We start from the raw sequence: 16,062 nt of genomic DNA on the forward strand, positions 1-16,062 counted from the left end.
ACACACCACTACCAACCATGACATCCTCCCTCCCCATCACATGGCCCTACATTTTATTATTATTATTATTATTATTATTATTATTATTATTATATTATTATTATTATTATTTTTCGAATATAATTATTAAAATCTATTTTTTCGAATATATTTTTTTGAACAACACTTTTATTAAATAACATTAATACGGTTACATTTATTTAAAAAAAAATAAAATAATTAAATGTTACATTAAGTAAACATAAATTAAAAACTATGAAACTATGCGTCATCTTCGTCCAAGTCCAAGTCCACGTCTTCATTTTCATTTTCATCCTCGCTTTCGTCCTCGTTTTCTTCAACATCTTCGGCGGTGTTGGAAATTCCAGCTTCTGGAGCGGCTCGGGCATGTAGAACGTGCCGAACACAGAAATTAGCCGGAAGATTCCAAATGTGTTCGATAAGCTTTTGTTGTAGTAGATGATGAATGGATGAATCTCGCAATTCTTTATTAATGCGCATGTGCGCTTGAACCCTTTCCTCGATTGAGCGATTTGGACGACGCGCTGGCTTGTAATTCTCTTCAAGTGAACACATTGCACGTCCATTGTCTTCGGTGATCATATTATGCAATATAACACAAGCGTGCATGATTCTTCGGATTCTTTCGACATAGAACTGTCGGCACGGGTTTTTAGATATTTGCCATCGACCTTGAAGCACACCGAATGCCCGTTCAATATCTTTCCGAGCAGATTCTTGATACTTTTTAAATTTTGCCGATTTAGGGTCAGGTGGACTTTTGAAAGACTTAACTGATGTCGCCCAATCAGGATATATCCCATCGGTTAGGTAGTAACCTTTATTGAAGTTACACCCACTAACCGAAAAATTACACGATGGAGCCGTGTCTTGAAGTAACTCGTTAAATAAATCAGATTGATTAAGAACATTGATGTCGTTGTTGGAACCAGCGGGTCCAAAGTAAGTGTGCCAAATCCATAAATCATAAGATGCCACAGCTTCTAACATGATTGTTGGATAGCCATGATCGCCTCTAATATAATGACCTTTATATTTATATGGGCAATTTTTCCATGCCCAATGCATACAATCTAGACTACCCAACATTCCCGGAAAACCACGTAATTCCGCATGTGCGGATACAAGACGTTCTACGTCTTGTGGAGTCGGTTTTCTCATATACTCCGAACCGTACAAGTGAATCACGCTTTTACAAAAATTATTCAAACAGTCGTATGATGTTTATTGGCCCATATGTAAGTACTCGTCAAAAGCATCAGGTGCAGTACCGTATGCTAATTGGCGTATCGCGGATGTACATTTTTGAAAAACATTAAAACCCAACAACCCAGTAGCATCCAGCTTTTGATGAAAATATAAAAAATAATCGGGAATAGGTTCTTGAGAGTAATTCATTATACATTGGCATATGCGTACAAACAATAGTCGACTCATCCTATAACGGCGACGAAAATAATCTCAAGGGAAAGTGGGATTCTCGGAAAAATTATCATTCCATAAACGCATCGCGGTTCCCTCTCGGTCTCTATCAATAAATCTTCTAGGCGCCCTTGGAATTGGTACGATTTCTTCCTCTTCATCTTTATCTATCTTATCAAGTAGATTGAGTGCGACGATATTGAAATCCGAACTTGCAATTGCCAACGCATCTTTCGTAAGATTATCCATAATTTATTAGGCATTTTTAATGAAATAGAATAAAAATTGTGATATAAAAGTAGAGATTTTATGAAGTGATAGTATAATGGTATAGAGGTATATATAGTGGGGGTTGGAAAATAAAAAAAAATAAATAAAAAAGGTACCAACGGCTATATAGCCGTTTGAAAATTAAATAGAAATCATTAAATTGTATTTAATCCCGTCCTCAAAATTTCATACACATGACATACACAAGCACGGACCGAGGTGAGAGAATTGAGGGCGGCCGAGGGCGGGATGAATGCCATCGGCGCCCTCTAGGGCGGAGGTGATGACATGGTGAGGGCGAGGCTCGTTGGGAATGGTCTTATAGCTTTTAAGTAAAAGTATATATATAAGAGAAAGTAAAGTTGATTGTCTATTTTGGAGAAAACAAAATTAGAAATTCACATGTATCTGGAGATGGAAAAAGTAATACTATATACTACGGAGTATTAATTTAGCAAATATTTACTCTATAGGAGTAAAAAATTACGGTAGTTTTTTAGGTTCGAAACACCTTTATAAGATAGAAAAGGGGCATTATTTGGCCGTTTTGCACCGGGCATCAAAATACTCAGGACCGGCTCTGATCCTTTGTGCGGGTCATATGTGCAAATAGCTTCGTTACACATTGTGTGGCCCCTACAACTTTATGGTACGATGCAGCTAGTGTTGTAAAAGTCGGCCGACTTGGTCGAAGCGTCGGACGATGCGTCGTTTTTTTGGGTTCTCCGTCCCTTTTTCCGAAAACGACTCAAAAGACGGTCAAAGCTAAAAGTTCGGTCAAAGTTGGTCAAAAACGGTCAAAATCAGTCAAATTTTCGTCAAGATGTGATATGTTTTCGGTCAAAGTTAATTGTATTTAAATTCAAGTTCTTATTTAAGAAATTTATGGTACAGAATTAACTATTTTATACATATATAAAAATATATTTAAGAAATTATTAATAAAGTCAACGTTGGTCAACGACCGATGCGTCCCCGACTCGGCCGACACGTCCCCGACTCGGCCGACACGTCCTTTTTAGGTCTCGACCGATGCGTCTCCGACTCGTGACTTTTACAACCTTGGATGCAGCAATGCGCGGTCCGTCTCGAAACTAGTAAACACTAACTTAAAAGGTGACCTAATGGTTAGATGGTTGAGAATCTTAAAAAAAAAAAAAAAAAGTTCAGATGCAATCCTCACTAGTTACATATTGGTAGCTTGAATTTTCAAAATGATAGAAAAAATAGTAAAAATTACGGAGTAACATTTACCAAACGTTGGCCAAACATTTTTCACTTTCAAGTAGATAACAACGTACTATGTTCATACACTATTCAATCACATTAACCAAACACCATCAAATGATAGATTTTTTTATATACTTCTTTCTACTTTCTATGGACGTCAATAAGCATAAAAGAAAGTTTGTTAAGAATTCATAACATAAAACAAAAGTCAGAGTAATCGTTAATTTGTAAAGAATTTACACATAACAATTGACATTTCTACCCATGTTGCTTCATATATGATACTCCACATCAATGGCGAGTATATATATTTGGTCACTACTATAACACTTTATTATGTAAACTAAAATTTTCTAAAACATATATAACAAATTCATGCCATCTATGTCCTGGATTATGCTTTTGTCACTAATATTTTTCGTTTGCTCATTTTCTATCTCAAATGGAGCCGGACCTTCGTCTGCTCCTAAGGGACCTGGACCCTCAGCTCCAAAGGCGAGACCGGGGTCCACACCCTCAGCCCCAAAGGGTCCAGGTTCCTCTGATCCTAATTCAATTTATAAGTCCTTTCTCGAATGCCTCTCAACACAATCACCTCAACGTGACCCAACGGTGTCCTCCATAGTTTATAGCCCTACCGTCAACTCCACGGCCTACACAAAAACCTTAGAAGATCACATCAAAAATCGCCGTTACAACACCACTACCACACAAAAACCAGTATTCATTGTCGCTCCAACCAAAGAACCGCATGTTCAAGCCACCGTGTTGTGCGCCAAAAAACTTGGCGTCCAGATAAAAATTCGTAGTGGCGGTCACGATTATGATGCAGTCTCGTACGTCTCATCCGAGAAAACCTTCATCATACTAGACATGTTTAATTTACGTGCGATCGATGTTAATATTGCCACAGAAACCGCAGTTGCCCAAGCTGGAGCCTTGTTAGGCGAATTATATTACCGAATATGGGAAAAAAGTAAAGTACATGGATTCCCGGCCGGAGCATGCATGACACTTGGCGTTGGGGGACATATAAGCGGCGGAGGTTATGGCACCATGATGCGAAAATATGGGTTATCAGTTGATCATGTGATCAATGCTAAAATAGTTGATGTTAATGGTAAGATTATGGATCGAAAAGCAATGGGTGATGATCTTTTTTGGGCCATTCGTGGGGCGAGTGGTAGTAGTTTCGGCGTCATATTATCATTCACTATAAAATTAGTTTCGGTACCAAAAATTACCACTATTTTTAAGGTAGATAAAACGTTAGAACAAAACGCGACGGACATTGCTGTTAAATGGCAGTCGATAATGCCTACCATCGACCCCGATTTATTTATTAGAGTTATGGTGCAATCGATTACAGAAAAGGCCAAGAAATCGGTTCGAGTAACATTTATGGCCCTTTTTCTAGGGGATTCAAACAGATTATTAGGTTTGATGAGCAAAACATTACCAGAATTAGGTTTAAAAAAAGAAGAGTGTTCAGAAGTAAGTTGGCTTCAAGCCACTCTGTTTTGGGCCAACATGGATTACAATAAAACGAAGCCGGAAACACTTCTAGACCGACTCCCGGACAGAGCGAAATACATAAAACGAGGATCGGACTATGTACAAACACCGATACCAAAACAAGGTTGGACTGCTATATTCAATAAGTTGATGGAACTAGATAAAGTTGGACTAGCTTTGAACCCGTACGGTGGGAAAATGAGCGAAATTCCTGCGAATGCAACGCCATTTCCGCATCGTGCAGGGAACTTGTTTAAGATTCAATATTCGTTGAATTGGGAGGATCCAAAATCGACTGAAATGTATTTGAATCAAGCGAAGGGTATGTATGAATTTATGGCGACTTATGTATCGAAGAATCCAAGAGGTGCATTTCTTAATTATAGAGATTTTGATATTGGTGTGAATACGGGGGATGGTTATAATTCAGGGAAGGTTTATGGTGAGAAATATTTTAAAGGGAACTTTGAGAGATTAGTGAAGATTAAGACTGTTGTTGATCCAACCCCAAGGGGTTGGCTTGGTGGTAGGATGCTTGGAAAGTTCTAAAGGGACCCAAGTTCAATCCTCACTTGCTACACTTTGGGGGGCTTGCCTTTCAAAAAAAAAAAAAAAAAAAAAAAAAAAAAAAAAAAAGACTGTTGTTGATCCTGATAATTTCTTTAGGAATGAACAAAGTATTCCTACTCAAAGAAAACCAAAACCATGATTTGTTTGAAGACTAATATTGGATTTAAGATATTGTAAATTATTGATGAAATCAGCTTGTGATTAAGTGATATTATAGGTCACTAGAATATATGAAGGATGATATTCCAATAGTTATTGTAATAGGTAATAGGTAATAGGTAATAGGTACTCTTTTGGATTATTTTCATTAAATCTTATTGGTTCACATTAAAAATCGTAGGAAAGTGTCTGTTTCGGTCATTTTTTCGTAATCACACATCACGCACTAAGATCCACCCATCATATGTGGTGCAGAGTGCGTGAGATAGGGAACATTTCCTGCAATTTCCATTTTTTGGGGTAAATGGTTAAACACTTCCGGAAATGAGATCATTTTGACCAAAATCTTTTCATGAAATTCACAAGTGTGATCGCTAGAATCCCGACAGCCGACAACACCACTCAAAATTAATTTCATTTTCGACCAGTATAGGGCCACCACGCACGGCCACAGCAGGTCGCCGAATAATTCTGAAGTTTTCCAATTCATTACGAATCACAAAAAATCAAACAACACCTTCTACACCACTAGATTACTCACGCAATTCAGCACCTACACTTAAAATTAATTTGGTTTTCGAACACTTTACCGCCGCCAAGCGCCGCCGGTAAAACTCACCGATTTTTTTTTTTTTTTTTGTTTTTGCCGGATCCTCTGTTTTTCATGAGAGTTAGACATCAACGCCACTTACAATCAATTTCTAATGGAATTCGAGTAAAACTACCCCTTTAATTTACGTTCACCACCTCCAACAAAGCCTCTGACAACCGTCGTCGCCGAAAACTGACCAGGTTCTTCGACAGAACAAAAAGGGGGGAGATAAAAGTTGTGTTGATACTATCCACTCTCTTATATATCTTAATTCATAATTTATACATTACTAATAACATGAACAAAAAAAAAAAATTTATACATTACTAATAACATGAACAAAAAAAAAAAAAAAACAGAATTCTCTCTCTGATTAACTAGGTGATGAGAAACCAAAAAGTCCGTACATCAAACATGTGTAATCTAAGCCTCTTTCACTCTCGTTTACCCTTTTTTAGTTAGATTTTTTTTTAAAAAGTATACAGCAATAATTCGACATCCAAGCTTCGGGTCGTTTACCTCCCTTAGCTTGCGGGGGAATATTATACAAGCTTAGATATTCTAACACAACTTAGGCCACAACGCCACAGATCAAAAGGTAGACACAACAAAGGCTAAAAAACCACAAATAAGAAAGACACACCTCATGCCACAAAGCCACAAATGAGAAAGACACAACTCAGGTCATAAAGTCACTGATCAGATGAAGACACAATTCTAGACACAAGGCTAGATGATAGATCCACAATTTATCTATATTCAAGGAAGTTACAAAAACAAATATGCTACTACAATATCATCAAAGACAAAGAAAGAACAAAAACAAGACCAGGAGAAGAAGACACTCCTTATCACAACAATTTACAATGTCTACCCAAGCTGAAGGTCGTTACCCGACCTTAGCTTGCAGGAGAATTTTAAACAACTATTCATATTATAAGGTTTAGTATTATTCATAGTATAGGGTTAGATTACGTAACTATACCTTCTATATATGGAAGGATTGTATAACTCATATAACACAAAATAATACAATACAAATATTATTGATTAACTAGACCACTATTTCAATACATGAATATGAGGCGTCAAATTTATTTTAAATTTTGAGTTGGTAAAACATTGAGTAGCGCACCAACAAAGCTTCGCTTCAACGGTATCCCCAACACCATGTGTGTTGGGGCGAGGATTAGGTCATGTGTTCGACCCTCGCTCGGTCCATCCTATTAATCAATTTACCTAAAATATGGAGCTCCAGATTGACCTAAGAGGATTTTTCTTCCGGATCCATTCAGGATTCAAACCCGGTTCACCTGCCCCTCGGATGGTTTAAGGATCGGGTTTCTGCAATGCGATTCGAGTTTCCTCCAGAAAGTGTGTGTGTGCGTGACAAATGAGAGTATTGGATGCCAACTGTTGCCATTCAAGAAAAAAATATTGAATAGCGCTCATTACGGGGCATCACTTTTGACATTATTTGGGCTAGTCAAGTGTATGACGAACAAAATCACATTTTTGACACCAAGCACACATTTTGACACCTGACTTTCATAATAATTTATTTATTTATTTTTTACTCTAACTTTTAATTATACTTTGTCATATCATTCAAAACACACTCACAAAAATTTAACGTTAAAATTTGATCATCAACATAAAAACCCATTAAAATACACACTTCCAAGTCACAACCACAAACCCTCAAATAACCCCAAAACCTCTAAAAACCCTTAATTAACCTTCATGTCATATTCACTTTTTGAAGTTGGGCCATGGCTAGGCCCATATTTTAGTCTGGTAATAATCATCCACTGAGTTACAATTTTTTCTTTTGAACCGCCACTGAGTTACAAATTACGTCCAATTAGTTGGTACATGCGGTAGAGTCCAAGCCCCTAAGGCCCCAACAACTATTCCGCAAGTATGGCATGAAAGTACCAAATTTTGGATAACATTATCAGAATACATAAATACTCATTTAACATCTATTCTATTTTGAAATAATAAAATTTACTACATTTCAATAATATCATCTCTCTTTTAAATATTGACCCATTGTAGCCAGAATTCAACGACGCATTGTATATTGTACCAAAAAGGGGCGTGTTGTAAGATTGATTTAGAAGACTAATTGATATTGAAATTATAATATTGTTAATTTTAAGGAAATCAACTGAATAAATGTAATGAAATCATCACATATGAAGTCGGTGGTTGGCGCCTTGATATTACTATGTGAGGTGTCAAATTCAAACATCACTGAAGCATACATTGGAGTTGCTAGGGAAACGGTAAAAAACAATCAACAATAACCTGGTTAAGTCCTCTATAGAGTAAAAATATTCGCTCTCAATTGGCAACCTAATCAGAGCAAAATCATCCACTCATATTTACCTGGTAAGTTAAATAGAGAAAACATGTACGTTTAGCTAACTACAGAAATGAAATGACAATACATCTGTCAATGATTTAAAATCAAACAATCAAAGATCTTTGATACCTTTTCTCAGGGCTTATGATCCATTTTTACAATATGGTCCTACAAAAATATATTTCCAACCTGGGTTTCTCAGAACATAAAAGTCACTCAAAAAAATGCATCCATATATGTATATTCCTTAAGTTCTTGTTTTTGGTTACTTTAAATGGGACTACATAGTTCAAATGGAACTACTTCAGAACACGTATACACGGTACATGTGTACGGATGACAATTGATCGGATATAAATCAGAATATGTCATATATACATTCATATCCATTAACCAAAGTTTAATCCATATTCATATTCATATCCATTTAATTTAATTTCACGCATCCATATCCGATGTATTATTCGGGTTAATGATATCCGATAATTCACCGTTATATAATTTTCAACTTAATACTATCAAAAGTCATAGTTTGTTATAAAAATAAGTCGTAACGTATATAACATATATGCTATAAAACACCAAATTGACTAGTTTGTTGTATATATATATATATATATATATATAATCCGATGACAACAAATACACCATACATATTAAAATATTATCATCTCGAGAGTGTTGGAAAATCATGTGTACTTTTACCAAATCAGATTAACGCAGCGGATAGTTAAAAATAATCAATTATTATTTTATAAACCATTTACAAAATTAAATATTCATATATTTAAATTTAATAAAACATGCACATGATTAACGATCCCAAAGATCCAGTTACACCATAATAATTGTCATGAATATTAAATCATAAGATGAGTTAACGATATACCTTTCTTGGAGAATTGATGAGACGGAGAGAAACTTACGATCAAAAGTATGACCGTCTCTTTGGATAGTCCACACTACACTTCAAACAATGCTAATGGATGCTAGTCCAAACTCAAGTACCGTATTAATATAATCAAATTATATTAATGAATTATCGATGAATAGATAACACTCCGTATATGATTTTATCTTTCTTGAAAAGAAACAAAAGAAACAAGATGTGATATGTTTCTTTCTTTTGCTTTGTTTTTCACTTTGAACAAAAATGAATTGGTTTTTGAGATAATTCTCTTCAAAAGCCTTGCACATTATATATATATATATATATATATATATATATATATATATATATATATATATATATATATATATATATATATATATATATATATATATATATATGAAAAAATAAACCACTTGATTTTAAAACGCGTAAACATGATTGATATTTTAACTTCTTTTGTAATTTCCTTTTTGAAAGTCGTATTTATGATTTACGCGTTTTAACTTCTTTTGTAATTTTCTTTTTCAAAGTCGTATTTCTTAAATACTTTAGGGGTATATTATGTAACTTATAATTAATAATTTCTATCATGTCTCTTTCATGTGAATAGTAAATTAATTAATTTCATTTCATTTACTATTCATATGAATAGTAAATGAATTAATTTCGATTTACTATTTTGTTACTTGAGTAATATATATACATCATATATATATTTTATTTGACTTCTCGGTGTATATGTGTGTGACCCTGAAGGCTCAAATGAAGTTGGCCATATATTTATATGTTGTACCTTGCACATTAATCCTACAGACTCCCACTTGTGCATGGCACAACACCAAGTAAATATACAAACAATGGTAAGCGTCTAGCAACACGTCATTGTCCCCAAATTCACGTGAGGGTAGTTTCTCGAAACTGTTTATGGTAAGTTTTAAATGTCATTCGTCCTTTTGTTTCAGATACTTTAGTTAAACTTGAGATATGGATCATCGGACATTCTCATTTGTTTAACAATTTTGTTTCTCGATCTTAGAAGTGAATTAGATCACCAAATTAATTAAGTATCTGTGATGACCCGGGAATTTCCGATCAAATTTAAACTTAATCTTATAAGATTTCGACACGATAAGCAAAGTCTATTAAACTGAGTCTCATAATGTTTGAACTATTTTCATGGATACAATTGACCTTTGACTTTTCCCGACGATTCACGAACATTGGTGTGTAAATAAATATGTAAATAAATAAATATATACATATATATATATATATATATATATATATGTATATATTAATTCGTATTAATATAATACCACTTAATCATTTGATTTAAAACATGTAAGGTAAGTTACAAAATAAATAAGATATTATTAAAGTAAATAAATATACATATAAATTAAGTACACAATTAATATTATATGTATGTTGTAATATATCTAATATATATAAATTTAAAATATTCGAAAGTGTTATAATAAGTATTACATAATTAATGAAATATAATTATATTAAATTTAATTATGAGTTAAACTATAGTTATTATATTACTTCCATTACTAATACAAGAATAAATATTTAATATTAATATCAGTGGTATTATCATTATTATGTATAATACATAAATACGAAATCGAGACAATTGATTTGTTATATAATTACTATTAATAGTAGTGTCAGTAGTATTATTGATATCATTAATCATATCGTAAATGGAAGTAAGACTACAATTTTAATTATTATTAATGACTATGTATTGTTATTATTCTTCTTATCAAAATTATTATTATTAATATCATTATTGTTATAAGATTTTTATTATCATTATTACCAATATCAATATTTAAATCTATTAAAATTTTCATTAGTATTAATATTATCATATTATTATTATTTATTCTTACCAATAATATTATTATTATTATTAATATAATTATTATATATTAATTATTAATAGTGTAATATATATATTTATTTTATAAAAATTTAAGAATCAGTTATATATATACAGGTGTATATAAAAATTACATATAAATATATACATAATACTGATATATATTTAATTACCTTTAGAGATATATAATAATGATTATATATATATATATATATATATATATATATATATATATATATATATATATATATATATATATATATATATATATATATATATATATATGATTTTATATATATATAGATAAATGTGTATAATTTCTTAAGGGAATCATAATTAGTTTCAAGTCTTAATCATACAGTGTTTGCTTTCCGTTTCTGTTTTAAATATGTACTAGACGATCTCCACTTCAGTAGCATCCAAAACTTGCTTGCAATCAACATCACTTTTATTTTTTTTTTATATTTGATTATGTACTGGGAATTTAAACTTGTCGACCCAATTGTTACATAAAACAAACGCATTCAGTGGAATTGGATGGGAACCAACCTCACGGTATCATTTATCAATTACACAATACAATTAACAGCTTTTATTTATTGAATTTAGGCAGAAAAATACCAAGAACACTCGCTACCTCTGCTCCTCTTACTTTTTCACCATAATCCTTTTTTAAACGATTTTTAAAAATGTAACAATGAGGTTTTGTTAGGATTTATCTATGTAAACTACCTGCTAAGTTTCAAAATCCAATTCATTATATCAAGATCGAATTTTCGAGTCAAAGTCGCGGTTTTAAAAAGTCAAACATTGTTCATCCTTCAAATTCGAGTTTTCTGTTACAAATCAAATTAAAATGATGAATTGGGAAGTTTATATGAATGATTTGAAGGGTAGTTTGTGTTGAAATATTTGTCCAAAACGATTGAAAAATGGTAATCAATTAATTTTTTTTCCCTCTTGCTTCGTCGAACAGCAGTGATGGCTGGATATATTTATATTTTGTTTTACTTCAAGAACTTATTATTATTTTAGTTCCAAGTTTGCTAAATTATCCTAAAACTAAAAAGTTGATTCGTTACTAGAGTGGTGTTTGAATCTCTGGTTGAGCTAACCTGCGAAGTAGAAGATGAAATAGGAAGCCAGGGTAATAGGAGTTAAATACGATCTGTTGTGTTACTAAAACAGAAAACGGGCTTCAGCCCAATGGTTTGAGTTTGGTGTCGGGTTTCGAGAGGTTGGGGGTTCGAATCCCTGGAGTGACTGTATATTTTTGGCCGAAATCATTGAAGAAGGTAGCTTCATTTCTTATATTTATTATGATTATTATTATTATTGTTATTATTATTATTATTTTACTTATTATTATTATTGTTGCTGCTAATACAAAATTATTGATCATTTATTGTTATAGTTGTTATAAAGATTATAATTATTATCATTAGGATTATATCTAAAAGTATTATAATTATCAGTAGTATTATTAGTATTGTTATTAAGTATCATTAACATTATTATTATTATTACCATTATTTTTTTAGTAATATAGTTACTATAATTAGTATTATTGTTACTACTTAAATAAGTACCATGAGAAAAGATTATTGTTTACTAATTTTATTATGATTATAGTTACAAACGTGATTTTTATTATTATGAAAATGGTTATAACCTTAAGTGATATGAACTATAAAAATAGATTACTAATGTAACACGAAGTTTATGCTAAAACTTATTATTACTAACACTGTTATTATTATTATCATTATATTATTAAAGTAAAGTATTATTATATTTAAAAATTATCAAAGTTATGATTTTTATTAAAAACTATCATTTTTATCAAAAATTAGTAAAGTTATTATCTTAATCATTATTAAAATTAACACTACTATTATTATTAACATTACTGTCATTAGTATTATCATTCTTATCATATTAGTATTATTACGAATAGATATTTTTATAATAATACATTACAATAATATTAATATCACTATATATTTTTTAAAATGATATTAACTAAGCTATATATAAATATATCAATTAATATATAAACATATATATACATAAACCCTAATATAACTTAGTATTACCAATATGTTAAAATGAATATTAGTGATATAAAATATATAAAGTAAATATATTAAATGTATCTATATAACACATAATATAACAAGTATGATTATCAATAATAATATATATATAAATTTATTTGACTACGAATATGTATTGATAAATATGCAAATGGTATAGGTTCGTGAATCCAAGGCCAACCCTGCTTTGTTCAAAATAGTCATATGTATTTTTACTACAAAATACATTAGGTGAGTTTCATTTGATTCCCTTTTACTCATTACATTTTGGGCTGAGAATACATGCAATGTTTTATTAACTGTTTTACAATATTTATATGCGTGAGTTTCATTTGCCTTTTTACCCTTTATATTTTTGGGCTGAGAATACATGCGCAATTTTTATAACTGTTTTACGAAATAGACACAAGTAATTGAAATTACATTATATGGTTGAATGATCGAAATCGAATATGCCCCTTTTTAGTCTGGTAATCTAAGAATTAGGGAACAGAGACCCTAATTGACGCGAATTCTAAAGATAGATCTATCGGTCCCAACAAGCCCCATCCAAAGTACCGGATGCTTTAGTACTTCGAAATTTATATCATGTCCGAAGGAGGATCCCGGAATGATGGGGATATTCTTATATACATATTGTGAATGTCGGTTACCAGGTGTTCAATCCATATGAATGATATTTTGTCTCTATGCATGGGACGTATATTTATGAGAACTGATTATGGAAATCTTGTGGTCTATTAAAATGATGATAATGGTTATTTATGTTAAACTAATGAACTCACCAACCTTTTGGTTGACACTTTAAAGCATGTTTATTCTCAGGTACGAAAGAAATCTTCCGCTGTGCATTTGCCCATTTTAGGGATATTACTTGGAGTCATTCATGACATATTTCAAAAGACATTGCATTCAAGTCGTTGAGTTCATCAATATTATTATTAAGTCAATTATAGTTAGACATATTATGAAATGTATGCCTGCTGTCAACTTTCGATGAAATGAAAGTTTGTCTTTTCAAAAATGAATGCAATGTTTGTAAAATGTATCATATAGGGGTCAAGTACCTCGCGATGTAATCAACTGTTGTGAATCGTTTATAATCGATATGGACTTCGTCCAGATGGATTAGGACGGGTCTTCACAGTTGGTATCAGAGCAGAGGTCTTAGTGAACCAGGTCTGCATTAGTGTGTCTAACTGATAAGTCGTTAGGAGGCATTAGTGAGTCTGGACTTCGACCGTGTCTGCATGTCAAAAGTATTGCTTATCCTTTCTAGTCGGAAATCATCTGCTTATTATCCTTAGGAAATTACCTGCTTATCATTCTTAGTCTAGACACATCTTACTGCAATGATTGCATGAATAGTATATAGACAAAATTCGTATCTTATCGTATCTGCTAATTCATATCTTAGCGTATCTGTTATTGTTACCTTTGCCTGAACAGCTTCCGTAGATTCCTCCGTAACTTATGAGATTTTAGTATTATATATGCATATGTAAATTATGTATTGCAGGATACTAATCTACATCCTATAATCTATTTCTTATCGAAAATCCTTCATCTGATCGTACGAGATGAATCCTTCAACTAGTTCGAGTCCCTCGGATTCCGACATCTATTCTGATAGTTATCCCAACAGTTATTCCAAATGGATAGTCATCTAAGCTCCGGAAGCAACGTCACCAGAATGAATCAACCAGTCATCCATCCCCAATTCATCTGATGGATTCGTAGTCGACTTAATCAATGGAGACGGTAGAAGGCGACCCCTTCCACTAACCGAATTCACCTTTTAGAAAAGAACCTGAAGCACTTACCGGCGAACCTGTTCGTAACACCATTTCACCCTCATTTCCCAAATATCTCGCCACGACTATATCATAACTCAGATTCTAAACCTTATTCATCCGGTCGTTCTGACTGACAATCATCCCGGAGTAATCAAAGAAGTCAACGAGCTTCGCGCTCGAGTAATCAATTTGGAGAACATGGTGCAAAACTTACCAGCTTCAGCAACATCACCGGCATCAACAGAACCATCAGTAACAACACCAGTACCATTAACAATCCATACCTCGACATCTCATTCTGTACCTCGAATATAATTATTGTTCTACGAATCGTTCTATATCATTGATCTTCGTTCGACATGGTGATTATGTAATCTCTAATATGTTAGAGATTATATATTCTTGTTCTAACAATAAATCAAATGATTTTAATATCATATTGAATCATTAAATCCATGATTACATCTGAAGAAAATATATATGTATATATGTTTTCAAAAAGATTGTAATTAAAAATTCTTTTGTACAAACTGTTAATGGTGAAAATATTTTAACGGGTAGGTAATACCCGAGGAATATTTAAATTTCACATTAATAAGTTACACTGTATATTCTTCGAATCTGATTCAGCAGTTATTCACTATCCTATTTACAACCATCGAGAAACGTATCCGTTCACCAAAGAATAACTATTTTCATTCAAATTCAATTTCATATTTGGATTTTGACCTATCAGAATCCAACAAGTGGCATAATGAAGAAATAATGGACACAGTAAAAATTGATTAAAAATAGACTAATTAACAATATTAAATTTTATTAAGAAACCACGCTAACAAAATCCTAGCTAACTGTTCCTAGCTAACTGTTAATTCCGTATTACATTTTATTTATCGCAATTTAATTATCGCAATTTATTTTATCGCAATTTATATTCTCGCAATTTTATTTATCGTCATTTAATTTCTGTTATTTACTTTACGCACTTTATTTATCGTTATTTAATTTTCTGTTATTTATTTTACGCACTTTAAATATCGGGACACGTATACAAGGTTTTGACATATCATATCGACGCATCTATATATATTATTTGGAATCACCATAGACACTCTATATGCAGTAATGATCGAGTTCTCTATACAGGGTTGAGGTTGATTCTACAATAATATATATACTTTGAGTTGTGATCGAGTCTGAGACGTATACGGGTCACGACACGTATTAATTAATT

General features: G+C 32.2%; 1 protein-coding gene and 1 pseudogene across 1 annotated transcript; one reads left to right on the forward strand and one right to left on the reverse strand.

The window, feature by feature from the left end:
- Window positions 1–261: 261 nt before the first annotated feature.
- On the reverse strand, window positions 262–1,692 carry LOC139840882 (uncharacterized; annotated as a pseudogene).
- A 1,635-nt stretch (window positions 1,693–3,327) lies between these two features.
- Window positions 3,328–5,167, forward strand: LOC139840883 (berberine bridge enzyme-like 21). The gene is made up of 2 exons (XM_071831125.1): window positions 3,328–4,950; window positions 5,096–5,167. Exons 1-2 carry the CDS (start codon window positions 3,328–3,330, stop codon window positions 5,165–5,167), a joined length of 1,695 nt encoding a protein of 564 aa, XP_071687226.1.
- Window positions 5,168–16,062: the final 10,895 nt, after the last annotated feature.

This window comes from Rutidosis leptorrhynchoides, chromosome 4 (genome assembly GCF_046630445.1).
Source record: "Rutidosis leptorrhynchoides isolate AG116_Rl617_1_P2 chromosome 4, CSIRO_AGI_Rlap_v1, whole genome shotgun sequence".
Lineage (NCBI taxonomy): Eukaryota > Viridiplantae > Streptophyta > Magnoliopsida > Asterales > Asteraceae > Rutidosis > Rutidosis leptorrhynchoides.